The sequence below is a fragment of the Protopterus annectens genome, chromosome 1.part1 (assembly GCF_019279795.1).
Source record: "Protopterus annectens isolate FY-2018-M chromosome 1.part1, PAN1.0, whole genome shotgun sequence".
NCBI lineage: Eukaryota > Metazoa > Chordata > Ceratodontiformes > Protopteridae > Protopterus > Protopterus annectens.
Genome location: NC_056726.1, coordinates 1,739,520,617 through 1,739,535,443, shown reverse-complemented (window position 1 = coordinate 1,739,535,443; position 14,827 = coordinate 1,739,520,617). Strand labels below are relative to the sequence as shown.

General features: G+C 40.0%; 1 protein-coding gene across 2 annotated transcripts in view; it reads right to left on the bottom strand.

The window, feature by feature from the left end:
• The window catches only part of ARID1A (AT-rich interaction domain 1A), a 3,912,194-nt gene extending 3,899,026 nt beyond the window's left edge, over positions 1 to 13,168 (bottom strand). For both annotated transcript variants that reach the window (XM_044084256.1, XM_044084266.1), the window contains exon 1: positions 11,630 to 13,168. In XM_044084256.1, coding sequence (XP_043940191.1) covers positions 11,630 to 12,652 — 1,023 coding nt within the window. In that variant the 5' untranslated portion in view covers positions 12,653 to 13,168. The remainder of the gene's footprint in view (positions 1 to 11,629) is intronic.
• Positions 13,169 to 14,827: the final 1,659 nt, after the last annotated feature.

Sequence of the window (14,827 nt, the reverse complement as noted above, 5' to 3'; positions counted from 1 at the left end):
AAAGCTTATGAGTTCTCAACGTGGATGCGTAGGATTTAAGTCTCAAGGTGAATTTTCTGGTATCCATGTCTTGAATGCATAATAAGCTGGTTATGATAGAAGCACTGATCAGAATCCTAAATATGTTCCCCTCACTTTCCCCATTTCACAATTCAAATTCACAATCATATTCATTAAAAAAATAAAGTGTAATAAGTTTTTATCTATTTCAGTGGCATATATACTACAGTCTCACTGGCTTTTATTTCACATACAAGCTAACTTCCAGATACCCCCATAACAAGTGTCAATCATATGTATATATTGAAGCACTGAGACACTGCAGTTCCCAGGTACATATCCCAACAAGGTCGAAACACACATCTCCATTGCACAGTCTCAAAATTGGTCTCTCTACTTTCTATACACCTTGCAACTAAAACACAGCTTGTCCACATCCACTTTCTTACAATGGAAATATTCCCGTTATACAGTAAAACTAACCAAACCTACAGCATTCCCTTTATACAGTAAAACTAACCAAACCTACAGCATTTCCCCGTTTTGCTTCTTTGAAATTTTCTGTGCCCTAGTGTTCCTTCTTGATTTCACCTCTCACTCGGATCTGGTTTCAATCCCTCCCTTCATATGTATCGCGCACAAAGTATTCACTAAAACATACCCCACTACCTCTCTCTTTGCTTGCTCTCCATCTAGTACCTCCACTTGGTTCATATGACCCCTATTTTCTCACATTATCGTATTCTCTTTCCTACAAAATCACTTCCCGTGACATTTCATTACAGTCGCTCTCTCTCTATGTCCTCTCCCCCCCTCACTTTCTACCTATTCCAATAAAAACAATAAATAAATAAATAATAATAATAATAATAAAAATAAAATAAATAAAGCCACAAATGCTTCAACTTATTTTTACTTATCAGTTCAAATTATTAAATGTCCAAAAATCCAGCACTGCCCACCACATCTTCTGTTACATCTCCAAAAAGAAAAAGGGTTTTATTTGCCCCCAGTAGTTTACAATGCCTTTCTTCCCATTTACAATAACCACATCTGAAAAACTGTACATGCAAGGCAAGAACAGGCTTGTAGGCACATACTAAAGATAAAGGCCTTGGTAGCTATTCGAAGTCTAGCAATGTAACCCAACTGTGTCCCTATGCATCATGGGAGTTTATTAGGAGGAGATACTTTAGACGTTAAATCAGGGGTATACTAGTATGAGCATTACTGTCTGCTTCTATCCGAGACATGGGGACCAGACTCAAGGTTAAATTTCTGAATTCCCACCCACTGTCAAGGTTGAACACTCTGCTTCCCAACACCTCATACAAAAATTTTCTTTCATAACATACATACACACACATATATATATATATATATATATATATATATATATATATATACATACATACATATATATATATATATAAATATATATATATATATATATATTCATACATACATACATATATATACACACACATATATATATATATATATATATATATATATATATATATATAAAAAATTAGAAAAACTCTACAAAAAGATCTTGCTCTTAAAGTGCTGCTCCTAGGTGAACTGATACCGTTATTTCTCAAATACAAAAACACACAGACAAAACCACCACTGCCCAAAATGTTATGCTTGTTGATAGGGTCTTCCTTCTTACAAATCTCACCACCAGACCCTTTTAATTCACCTCACTACAAAATTTGCGCTGATTATGTATTTCGCCTCAAAGATCCGCTGCATAGGTTTTTACATTTTTCACACATTAGTGGGGCTTTTAGCAACTAAAAAGTATAAATGAGCGTGCATGCCCTTAAAAATCAGCTAACCCACATACCAGGTATGCCTCTATTCTCCTACTCTGATTATTCACTCACCTCCAGAATTGAATACCAACTACACAATGCCCTCTTTATACAGTTTTTTTAATTATAAAAACCTCAATGTTTTTTCACACCAGTCATCACTTCTGGGATGAACTAGTGAGCATCCAGCAAACTGGCTCCTTCTCCTCCTCCTTTCAAACATGTGTCATCTAGCATTCAAAATGAACAGAAATGTTCCACAGTGCTCTACCCTACAATTTCTGCTCCTCATATGATGCGACTTGGGCTTTTCACAGGGTAAAGACAAACCCGGTCAACAGAAGTATACGCTTTTTTTTTTTTAGTCAGCCCTGCCTATAAAAGACCCCTTATGACCTTGATGGGTTATTACAGTCATCAAAAGTGCTCAATTTCTTTTACCGTCCAGAATGTCTATCCTGCGTTTCTTAAAACTCACCAGCTTTGTTGGCATTTCATACTTTGTACTATACACTGTCAATTGCTGTATTTATTCTGAGCTTTTATTAAAAAGCAAAAAACAGTTCCTCTGAGCTGGATCATGACTAGAAAGGGTCCTCGGCCCAACCCCACCAACCTTGTTAACCAGAGAACAACTCTTCAAAAAAAGTTGTTCCTGAAGGAAAGTTCAGAGGCAATTTCAATGCAGATCCTCAGATTAATTGCCCCCCCCCCCACTTGTACAGAAGGAAATATCACAGGAAATCTCACTGTACAATAATTTAAAAGCAACCAGAGTGCAACACAAAGTTCCTATGAACTGAAGTGGAGGGCCAAAATGAAGGGCACAAAAACAAGGCAAGTGTACTTCAAGTCCAAGTACAGAAAACTACATCCTCTTCCTTCAGAGAAACAATGGGAGCACACAAGTTATACGATAAATACTACAATACGGTTACTCAAGCTTTTGCAATAGGATTACCCCTCACTGCTCTTTTGGGTACATGCGGCACAAGTGAGAGTTCTCTCTCAATCTAAGTTTACTTTTTCAAAATGTTATCTACAATTGCATTACTAGTCAAATATAGTTTAACTCATCTAATGTCAACTGATTTGCAACTGTGCTCAGTAACAGCCAAGTAAATAAAACTGAACATGCATGCAAATGTTTTCTGCAACTATTTAAACTTGCCCTCCACAAGTTATAAACAAAATCAGGACCAACACTTAATTACCATCTGGAATATCCTTCTCTTTGATCCTACAAAAATAACACAATCTTTACCCAGTCCTTATCTCCTCTTATTTACAACTAGACAAGTACTTCAACAATGCATAACATCCTTAATTCAGTCTTGCACATAAGAGTCAAGATTATAGGTTCCATAACGCATTATATAGTCAGGCGGAGAGCTACAAGTTTTTAAGTCACAAATCTGTGCTGAAATGCAGTATACAGTGATTCATATTACTGCACTTTAAGTAAAGCCAAGGACCGCTAACAAACTTCAAACTGTAGTCCTGAGTTTAACTTCAGTCACCTTCACTATCAAAACTGTGATGAATAAATCAACCAGGTAGTGATCCAAGGTCATCCTCCAAAGCAACACACATGCCTTTTGGGCTCAAGCATACAAGTAACATGGGAAGCCTTTCTGAACTGGATGAAAGCCAGCAAAACATTATCAAACAGAACTAAATGTATATTTACTGCAGGTCATGCAGACTCAAACACTTGTTTATGTGCATTATTTTACTATAACATAACGAACGGAAACTAGACATCCTTTGTTACGGCAGAAACATACTTGCAACAAAAAGACATGACAATTAACAGGGAACCACGATGACTTCACTTTTTAAAAACTTAACTGCAGAGCAAAGAGGGGACAAGAACAAAGACCTGTTTTTGTGTCACATCTACAAAAAAAGTCAAATGATTATGAAAAGGAGAAAAATGGAAGGGCAAAAAGAACTGCAGGTTGGGAGTTTGGCAACAGTAGCTGGAAATTCTGAGGACTGAAATATTACTAGATTAAGCTTTGAATTGAATACCTGTAAAGTCCAGAATGTGCAATGACTAGTGGAGCAACCAAAACCTGCATTTAAAGAGAAGTTGAGTCTCGGCATTCAGCTGAGGTATCAACCACCTCTGCAATAACTGAAACACATTCATCCAAGCCCTGAACCAGAAAGAAATACTCAAAGGTTGGCAAGCTGTAATAGTTTAAGAACACTGAATGAAGGTAATCTACAAAATGTAAAAACATGTTTTTTTGCAATAAATCTATACATAAAACACGCACATTCGCATACTCTTAACGGCTTGCCCATTGGGAAAAGGGGGGGGGTTCAAAGAAGCCTTCATCCAAGCTTGCGTGTCAGGGGAAAGAATATTTAGAAATGCACTGCTATAACAGTTAAAACACACACACAAAAATATTCCATACAGCAAGAGAAGGAAAAGATGCACTGAAGGGGCAAAAACAGACACAGTGGTGATACAGATACATGAGGTAAAGGAATGCATGGAGATAGCTAGGCATGAGAGGGGGTCAGAGACATAAAAAGAAAGGAATTAAAAACCACCATCCAAGGGTTAAGTACACACACAAATTAGAAAAAATATAATAATGATAAATGATAAATAAAATTATATACACACACACACATGTACACACACACACGTACACACAAAAAAGTTATTTGTACAAAGAAGCCACAAGTACAATTCTCAGTAGATCTTAAAAAGGGCATCTTGACGCCACACTGCAAAATACTCAAGGGGAAAAATGTGCGAGAAATACACGTTGTACATAAACAGATACATCTGCTGGGTTGCGTTTGTACTAGTTCAATGCTTACATATATTACACACACAATTATATATATTACACACACACACACACCCCCCAGAACAAAAGCTCAAAAAGACAAAAAACATCAGGATATCAAACTCAAAATACCGAAAATTTTATTTGCCTTGTCTCTAGAGTTGGTATATATAATTAAGCAGGGGATGTAGGGGCACAGCCCACCCCCATGAGGGGCATTGGGGCTTGCCCCTGCATCAAAAATATTTTGGCTATTTTTTTTCAGTCTTTTGAACCTTCGATCTTGTATGATTGATTTCAACATTTGGCTTAATTTTTGGTGTCATCCCAAGGGGATCCAGTTCCTATCCACCTTGGAAGTCATGGTCAAACAAACCTCGCTGCTTTGCCACAAGATTGTTTGCAACTGGCACCCATAGGGTCTCTGCTGCTGGCAAAGACTCTTTCCTCCCCCATAGTGCCATTTTTAGGCAAGGTCTCAAAAAAATTACCAATATTTTGTTCCGATTGGTTAATTTCTTAAGGGTCATGCTACTAAATGCTAGGAGCTCAAGTCAAAAACTCCCCTCCTTGGAAGCACTTTTACCACTAGAAGAAAATGTAGATGTCTGTGCAATCACACAAGCCTGGTTTAAGGCCTCCAAGAATACCGTGGCCCTACAAGGCTACAATGCCTTCCACACCTTTAGACCGTAAAATGAACACGTGAAAAATGAGAGGCAGTGTTTCAATCTATTCGAGAGAAATTCACCTCACATCTAGTTAGACCAGACAACTCCATCGAGCTACTCCAGGTCCAGGTTATGGTGGGCAAGACCCCCCCATTCAAGTACTAGCCAGTTACAGATCTCACTCCACGAGTCACAATACCCACAAAGCCTACTTAACCAAACTGAAGACAATCCAAATTTTACCTAACACATTGCTTATGACTTTGGGAATTCAAATGCCCTGGAGCAAATTGTCCATACCCAAACAAAAGGGACAAACATTCTGGATCTGGTCCTCACCAACATGTCAAAACAGGCGCACTACTGCAACTGTTGGGAGCATCATTAGTTAAAACTGTCCAGTCACCTTCGAACCGACACTGAACACCAGAACTCACAAAGGGTGAAATCAGACTAATCTTCAAGGCAAACTATATTCTCTTAGGTGAGGGTGCAAATGCATTCAGAGCCCCAACCTAAGCTTAAAGTGCTAACTACACAGAAACTTACACTAAAGCCCTATACAATCACTTACATAAGTATACAAACTCAGCTGCACCAGACAGAATTAAAGTCCAAGCACAAAGTAAAATCAAGCTTGCCAGGGTGGACTGCCAGCAAACTCTACAATATACGCAAAATGTTGCTGTCCAAGAAAAGAGAAGGACCCAACAATGGAAAAGTACAATCCTCAGGCTAAACAGGCAAACAAGACAACTTGTCAAATCCAAGAGCTCCTTTGAGAGAAACCTAAACAAGTACTGCACAGGATAACCATAAGGCATTTTACAGTTATGTACATAACGTAAAGGGTAGGAACAAAGCATGTGCAGAACTGGTAGCCAATGGTATCACACACCCTGACCCACAGAAATAGCAAACTTGCTAACGGATAGATTTGGCAAAAAGGCAATATTTAAGTGCATCGACCCACCAGTTAAGTTTGTGCAGGAATGGGCGTGGCAGCCATGACTGACATGCCGGAGGGCGGCGATTAAGAATGGTAATTTGCCAAGATTGACACAGAATGCACAATAATTCCGTGTCATGTAATTAAATGTTTAACCATAAACACTAGAATATAATCCACGTGGAATTCGATCTTCTACTTTTGGCTCATAATGAATCTTTTGAAAAGTATTCCCACAGGTATGCACAGCCATCACAACACACAACCTTGCTGCTGCCCAGAAAGGCAGTTCTGAATATGCCATTTACGTTTCATAAACAGACATTTTCAAAATATAAAAATCAATCCCCAAAACAGTGCCTATGCACTTAAGTGTGAAACTGCCCAAATGCCCTTAATTTATGGAATTGTCCGTCCCGCCCGTGTACATCTGCTACACTAAACAATAACAATTTATCAGCATACCAGTCCCATCTCTTGGTGCGGTAATTCTGAACAAAGCCAAACATAAAATGGAGAATTCAAATACCTCCAAATCAGGGGCAGATTTTACACATTGCAGTTACAAACTTAAAAAGTTGACAGAACAGCAGGTTTTGAATTAGCATGTATTTCCAGGGGAACTTAACAGCTGAAGCTCAATGAGAGGTCTTACTCAATAACTCCAGTCCTCAATGACTAGCAAACAAATAAATAAATACAAATTTTGTTCAATTAGCAACAAAACAAACATACGAGGCAAAAAGGACATTCAGCGAATTTGTACAGACTGTCAAAACATTTAAGCTTTCACACCTGTTTATCTAACCTTAAGCCCACAATGCACATGCCTATTTAGACCAGGATTCTGCCCACATTCACAAAAACTGAATAAATTATAAACAGCATCTAAACCGGGCACCTGAAACTAAATGCTGTAAATTCCAACTACATAAACATGACCTCATGCAGGGATTTGGGTGATAATGAAGTGTATTAACCCACCAGTTAATTCACGCAGAAATGACGTGGCAGCTTTCAATCAAAAGGTGGGTGGTGTACTGACATTGCTGTCACAGGCAGGGCTTGGGTGTGGCTTGCTACTGCGCATCGGGTGGGTAATACATTTCAATATCGCTGGCAAAAATTTCACTCCCTTATCCCCTCCTAACTTACACCCCCCCACCTTACATACCTGAACAGCAGATCCTCAAGGCCTTGTCCAAGGCAAAGAACAGGGCCCTCTATGGGACCAGATGACATCCCAGGCTGTTTTCTAAACAAAAAAACTAGCATCACCACTAAGTACCCTTTTTAATCACAGCCTAACCACAGGCTTTGTTCCTGCTGAATGAAGAACAGTTAGTTATTCCCCTCCACAAAGGTGGAATAGCAACAGACCCATAAGCCTGACCAGTCTCATCTGTAAGGCCATGGAATGTATTATTATGGACTTTCAAAGACATAGTTAACCCTCAAACCCTGGATCCTATCCAATTCGGTTTTGTGAAAGGCAGATTCCGCCTGTTAAATTTGGTGGATTGCTTTGAAAAAAAGTGTGACCAAAGCCACTGATAAGGGCAAATCTGTGCACACTGCATTCCTCGACTCGGCAAGGCTTTCAACGCAATCCCTCATTCAGGCATCACCGATAAACTTGTAAACAGAACGTAAACCCCTTCATTGTAAGATGGGTTGCCAACTGGCTCAAACTGGACACACTATCAAAGTGGATGACTCCACGTCAACCAGCAGACCTACTACCAGAGGGGTGCCACAGGGGTCAGTGCTGGACCCACTAATGTTTGATGCATACTTCCAAGAGGTTTGGGTCAAAACTAAAGTTGTGGCCGACCAAGTTTGCAGATGACTGCAAACAACCCCCCTATACTCTGCACTTACCCGAACCATAATGGAGTAATGCCCCACTCGATATGTACAGTACTAAGCATCTACAGCAATTAGAGAGATCTCAGAAGTTTCCAAAGATAAAGGGATTCCAGCATGTGCATTAGGCGGACAGATTAAAATCTGTGTCACTATAATCTGTACTGTATAGAACTTTAGGGGATACTTATGCCTGGCCTACAGAGCAACCCAAGTCCCAAACCCCATTAACTTACTGCATATCCGCAAGTCAAATGGGTCTAGGGCTACCCATTCCAGGGACTTAAATATGGTCTGTGACAAAGTAGGACATGGTGGAGGAACAGATTTATCTCCCAGAAACTGACATGTCTTTGGAACAGGTTACCAATTCATGTCAAACAGAGCACGTCTAGGACATTGTTTAAGAGGGACCTGTATGAGTGGATGGGGCACTGTAAATTCTTACCAGGGATAGCACCCACAACCCTCCTGGATATGGACAGTCATCACTAAATGCAATCTCGGGTACCTTGACAGTATTACATTGGGTTGAAAACAGCTAAGCCCAAGATGACTTTAGGGTCAATAGTCTATTAATCTCCTATGATCCTAGGACATTTATTCATTCATTCATTGACATTTGTTTACTGGGAAAGTCCACTAGACCATGCTAGTCCATTTTCAGTGGAGGCCCGGGGAGGAAAGCTCCACAATAAGTAGAAATGACAACAAAAATTCAGTACTGCTCACAGTAACAAGTACCAATGACACAAAAATACAACCTAGCAACAATACATATAAAATTATAAATTGCACAAAAAACAAGCAGTACATAAAAGTTTCATAAATTGAAGTATTTACATAGAATAAAATGATTACTGTGAAAACAATGTATACATAGAATAAGGAATGCAAAATTACAAAGGAGTAGAGAGGAGAATTTGGGTATACACAAATTTTTATGAATTGGTCAACAGGCAATACACTCGCCTTTGATATTGGAAGACCAGTAAGTTCTATTCCCCACATCAGGTATCTCTTAAATTTTTACAACACTAACATGAGTACAGCACAAAGGGGGAAGGGGTGCACCCAACCCAGAGTGGGCCATCCTTCTTTGGATCTATTTTAACTCCTCTTTCAATGCGCCAGTTTAGTATTCTCCCAAGTCTCTCCTAGTAAATATGCATACCATCTAAGGTTTCCTATGGAGAGGGAGGAAAACAAAAAAATATGGCCTAGTGGGTCTGTCCCCATCAACAAAAGATAAAAATATTACTAAACAGATAATCCATATGCCAATAGATGACCCACTGAGCAAATTGCTAAGTGAGTTGTAAAAAACAAAAAAGGAGAGACTATCTTCCCAGCTCTATTCACTGCCACGTTTGCCCTCAGTACGAGAATGCTGCTAGACTAGACTAGTTCCATTTGGTAACTACCCCAAGTTGAGCACTGCCCTATATTTTGTGCCAGACCAACCATAAAATTGTCACTTACTTGACAATCCTTAGTCATTTTTAAGTTAGTCACCCCTTTTGTACATTTTTTAAATACGTGCATTTACTTTTGTCTAGATCATACAAAAGGATTTTTTTCTGGATCAAAGTGCATTTGACAATACTTGATGAAAATTAAATAGATCCTTTAGGTCACCTTCACTGCCCAGTTACACAAAGATTTAATCACAGATGCTACTACATATTACTAAACCAAAAGGTAAGTGAATGAACATTTCTTTGAAAACAATTTTACAACTAGAAAATATAAATTCAGGTCAAAGTACTAACAATTTTTAAAGAGAACCCGATCCTTCCTTAGTTTTATAACCCCCCACACACACACACACACACACACACACACACACACACACACACACCCTTTCCCCAGGAGCTACATTTTTCTCAGTGTCAAATTTGCATTTCACACAAAACAAAACATCTACTAAAGTAACCCAAATATCAGGAACTTCACAAACCCTTAGAAGGAAAGCTGTCTTGCCATTTATGCTGGTAAGCCCCCCCCCCCCCAAGTATTATATTTTTCTTTTAATACAACTGCTCAAAATGACAGCATACTAAAATTTAAACTAACCACAACATAAACAAATATCATGTTTCTTATGACCTACATTTGAGCAGCAGGAATAATTTCTTATAAAAATTACTTGGGGGAAAAATGTACAACATTACATAATGAGAAACATTTTTAAAAAATAGGCTCTTATCACAAACATCTTTAAAATAATGACTTTAATTTAACCAAAAAGTGACGGCATAACAGTCCTTAGATAATTGTCAAAACTATGTAGTACACCAAGGCAAACAAATCTGTACACAAAAAAGCTGCTGAAATCTGACTGCTGTTCAATGCACTAAAATCTGTCACATCAAAAACAAAATTATTCCGACCTGTCCTACATGAAGTTGTACTGGGCAAAGGTGCTCATTTTCTGCAAGCCATCTTCACTCAGTAAAGGAGCATCCAGATTGCTACATTCAAATCTTAGCACTGCATTAAAAATATTAACTTAAAGAAAACCTGACCAATAACCAAACAAATGCAGCAAAGTCTGTTCAGTGGAGGTCAGGACTACAAGAGAAGTGGAGTATATTCCAAGAAATAAAGTTTCCTTACTAGGATTCAAATATTACAGCTGAGCATTTCAAGGTCACACTTTAAAATTCACTGAAAAACATGTATTCGCCTTTGATGCACATGTGGATAAGATTCTAAATTTACTACTTAGATATTACACTAATATAACAAAAAAAAAATCTTAAAAAAAATAGCTACAGTAAAACTTTGTGAACTCATCAGAATTGTTACACCATTACATCAGAAGCAATTATAAATGGCCAAGAGCAGAAGATGAGGAGCCAATCAGATTACAGACAGGATGTCAACCTAAGACCAACTGTCTCCTGGCTTTGACAGAAGGATTTTTACCTCCATAATTCAAATCCCAAAACAATCTGCACTTACTCAAATCACTGATCTATTTACTGGCACTTTCAGCAAGCAAATGCAAAGGGAAATACACAGGATAAACAACCTTCAAGGTAAATGACAGCACAAAATTAACAATATGTTCCATCAAACAATGAACATGAATTCCAACTTTAATAACAAGCACCAAAGTAAAAAAAAAAAAAAAAAAAAAAAAAACAAAGTGGCCTGCATTTTCTAGTGGTGCAACACAACAAACAAATTGAGACTTAGCTATCCACAGTTTTATTTACGACAAAAAAAGACACTGTTCCTGTTAAATCAGTACAAGGACAATACCTTCACTTAACTGTCACAACACCGGTCCCTGACTACATAAAAATGTTCACTTCCAGCCCGCAAAGATAAAAAGGACAACAGGATGTTTAAAATGGCTGTTCCTTCTAACAGGTTAAAAAAAGGTTCATTAAAGGCCCCCCCCAAACATTCTCACACGCAAACAGATGATCGTCATTCAACATCTGAAGGAAAGAAAACAAAGCCACTTTATTCAAAACAGGAAGCTACAGGCGATGTTACCTGGGTTCTGGCTGTGTGAGGCTGTCCAGAGTTACCGGGGCTCATGGGGGCATGGTGGCTCCTTTGTTGCCCTCCTACTACCCAAACCTGGTTGCCACCACCATACTGGTTCACCATGTCTGCTGGTCCCTTGCTGCTCCCATCCTGAGGACTATTACTATAATCAGATCCTACGAAGTTCTGGTAACCTCTAGCTGTGCTAGGGGATGTCAGAAGCTGGTTTAAGGTCGGAGTGGAAGTGGCCTGATGGGTTCCAGTCCCAGGACCATGCCCGAACCGCTGCTGTTGTTGATGTTGCTGCTGCTGTTGGAAAGAGGACACCAAGGAAGGCTTGTTACCAGGGGGTACCCCGGCCTGCTGGCTGTTACTGTTCCGTGGGGAGCTGACTGCATAACCCTGGCTAGGATAAGCGGCCCTGTTTGAGTACGAACCATAAGAACTATAATGATGGTTGCTGAAATTTATATGTTCGTGAGAATTTTGCTGACCTGGGTAAGCAGAGGGTTCCATGCCCCCGCCACTGCTACTCTGCATTGCTGCTGCCATGCCAGGGCTTTGTTGTCCGCCATGTTGATGAAAAGGGCCCCTACTGTAATGTGGGCTGTAGCCGTAGGCAGAAGGAGGCACTACGGTCGGGTGAGGGTGGCCCATCCCCGAAATGCTGTTACCCATACCATCAGCTCCTTGTTCCACGCCAGCAGACAAGTTACTGTTCAAGACAGCGGCCCGAGAACTCACATTACCATTGGAGTTCTTTAAGTCTTGGTCGCCTCCTCCCCCTCCGCTGCCAACCCCACCATTGCTGCTACTGCTGCCGCTACTGCTGTTGCTGTTCTCGGCCCCATCCTGCTGAGACGACTGTAGTTCTTTTGGGTCCGGGCCCTCCAGTTCCAGTGCCGCCTGTTTCTCACCGCGCTCTTCCACAACCTCGGTGCCAGGCTCTTCCAGCGTCTCCCGGTCTGCTTTCTTCAACTCTGAGGGTGGGTTGCCGAGACTAGCGACAGTAGCAACCTGAGCTGCCATAATCCTTCTTAGTTGTTCCAGGCGGCTCTTAGCACCCCCACGCTCCTTTCTTCAATCTCTCTCAAACAACACTGGTTTGTCCCTTTAAAAACACCGCTCCCGTCTCTACCTCTTTGCTTTCCACTTCGCCTACAATCTGTTTGTCTCAAAGCACCGAGCCCTTCTTCTGCCGGCACATTACTCCCCCGGTACCGGATCGAAATCCGGGTTCCCAGCCCCGTGTCTGGAGACGCCAATTCGCCGATGCCGGGGAAACCGAATCACGCAATACGATGCATATAAAAAGTCGGTCAGTTTTTCTTCAGCGAGACTCAGCAGCTCGCGATCGACCGACTCACTCCGACACGAGGCTCAATACTGCCATTTTACCTAGCTACACGGAGAACCTCTGCATCCGGAGTGGATTACAACCCAGTAGGAACGGATTCCAAATCTAGCCGCCGACATTTTACTGAACATTGTGGGTTTTGTAAAAATCGGAACAGAGATTGAAGGATTTGAGCTAAAGTTGCTGCCATTTTACAGAGTAAAACAGGCATAAGTAAAACATGGATTGGATTTATTGTGGCCAACAATGAAGTAATTGCGACAGTAATTCTTAAAGGCCTTGTCTTTCAACTGTTTGATTTGGATGACCTGTAAATCCGCACCGCATTTTCTTTTATAGAAAGGAAACCCAGCGCACAAGTCCAGATAACACTGCGAAATAAACACACATGCTTTCATGTATATGTTGTGTTATACATGCACATGCGCAGGGTTGAAATGTATGAATAAAGTGTCTTGTTCAAATAATGTTTGTTACTGACTTTGAAGACTGATCTTACAACCAAAGGTCCCCTCTGTTAGTTAATTTCACTTCCTGATCCCTCCCTAAGTAGGGAGAAACCTGAACTGGATCTTGTTTCAGGAGGTCCAGAGTAGTACATGGTGCGACACAGAGACTCAGTATTTTTCCAGTACTATGCAGAAGTTATACATCATAATATGCAAAAAGAAATGGTATTGCAGTTATCATCTTCATTTAATTTAGATAGTTTTAACTAATTGCTGAGCACACACAGGTTACGAGCATTTGCTGATACAATATGGAAGAAATCTTGGCTAGTTTCATCTCACATTATTTAGGAGGTACGGGCAACATGCATAAACATAATGGCTCTTGTAAGGGGATGGGTGAATCATATGCTAGCTGTCACCCTTCTTACAGAAAGAATCAGAAACAAAGCCACAAATAATTGAGAATCAAAAGCCCCCAAATCAGCGAGTTGTGCAGAGGATTAAGCCGCTGAGCTGTTAAGGAGCAGCTGCCTATAATCAAGGGTACAAGGTTTGACTCTTTCCACCTTCATTTGTCTTCTCTGTGATTCTTAACAAGTCACTTAACCAAATACCTTAACAAGTCACTTAACCAAATATTGCTCCCAAGTTGCCCCTGAAAAGGGTACACTATTCTGTGGGCTTACCCGGTTGATAAAGAGATGAAAATATAGCTGGATAGTATCCATTTAGTAAATAGACAAATAAGATTTGCATTAACATGCATTTTCTGAAGAAAATAAGTCTAGAACGCTAATGTGTGACAATTGTAATTATTTACTTGATTTAATGTTCAATCATTTGCCAGAACATCATCAATTTTGTAAGGAACAAAGCAAACATTTGAGGAAAAAGTGCTAGCTCCATTGTGCAGAGGGAAGGAGCCTTGACTGCAACCCAAGCAACCTAACTTTAATTAGCAGTGACAATCTTTAAGGAGTTGGTCTGGAAAATAGGATTAAGTAGCATTTTTGAAGATGAACTTTCTTGTGAAAGAAAAAGGATTTCTGCTCAAAGCTGCAGTCCTCAGTGGAAACCAAGGTCTCTAGTTGTACAGTACAAACTAGGCATTGATGCAGTTGTACATTGAGTGTGGAAGAGGGTGTGGATAGGGTATAATGAAGTTTGCTGGCAACTGCACAATGTAGAGGTTGTTGTTAGGTCACTCTCTGACACCCAAACCATTCAGAATGAACTCTCCCTATTAAACAGTAGGTGTGCTTAAAAATGGGCTCAAACTAAATGCTAAAATGTGTAGAATCATCACTTATGGTATACAAACCCCTTCCTTCATCATACTCTCTAGACAAATCACCACTATTAAACAAAAATGTAGCCAAGGAACTAGAAACATTG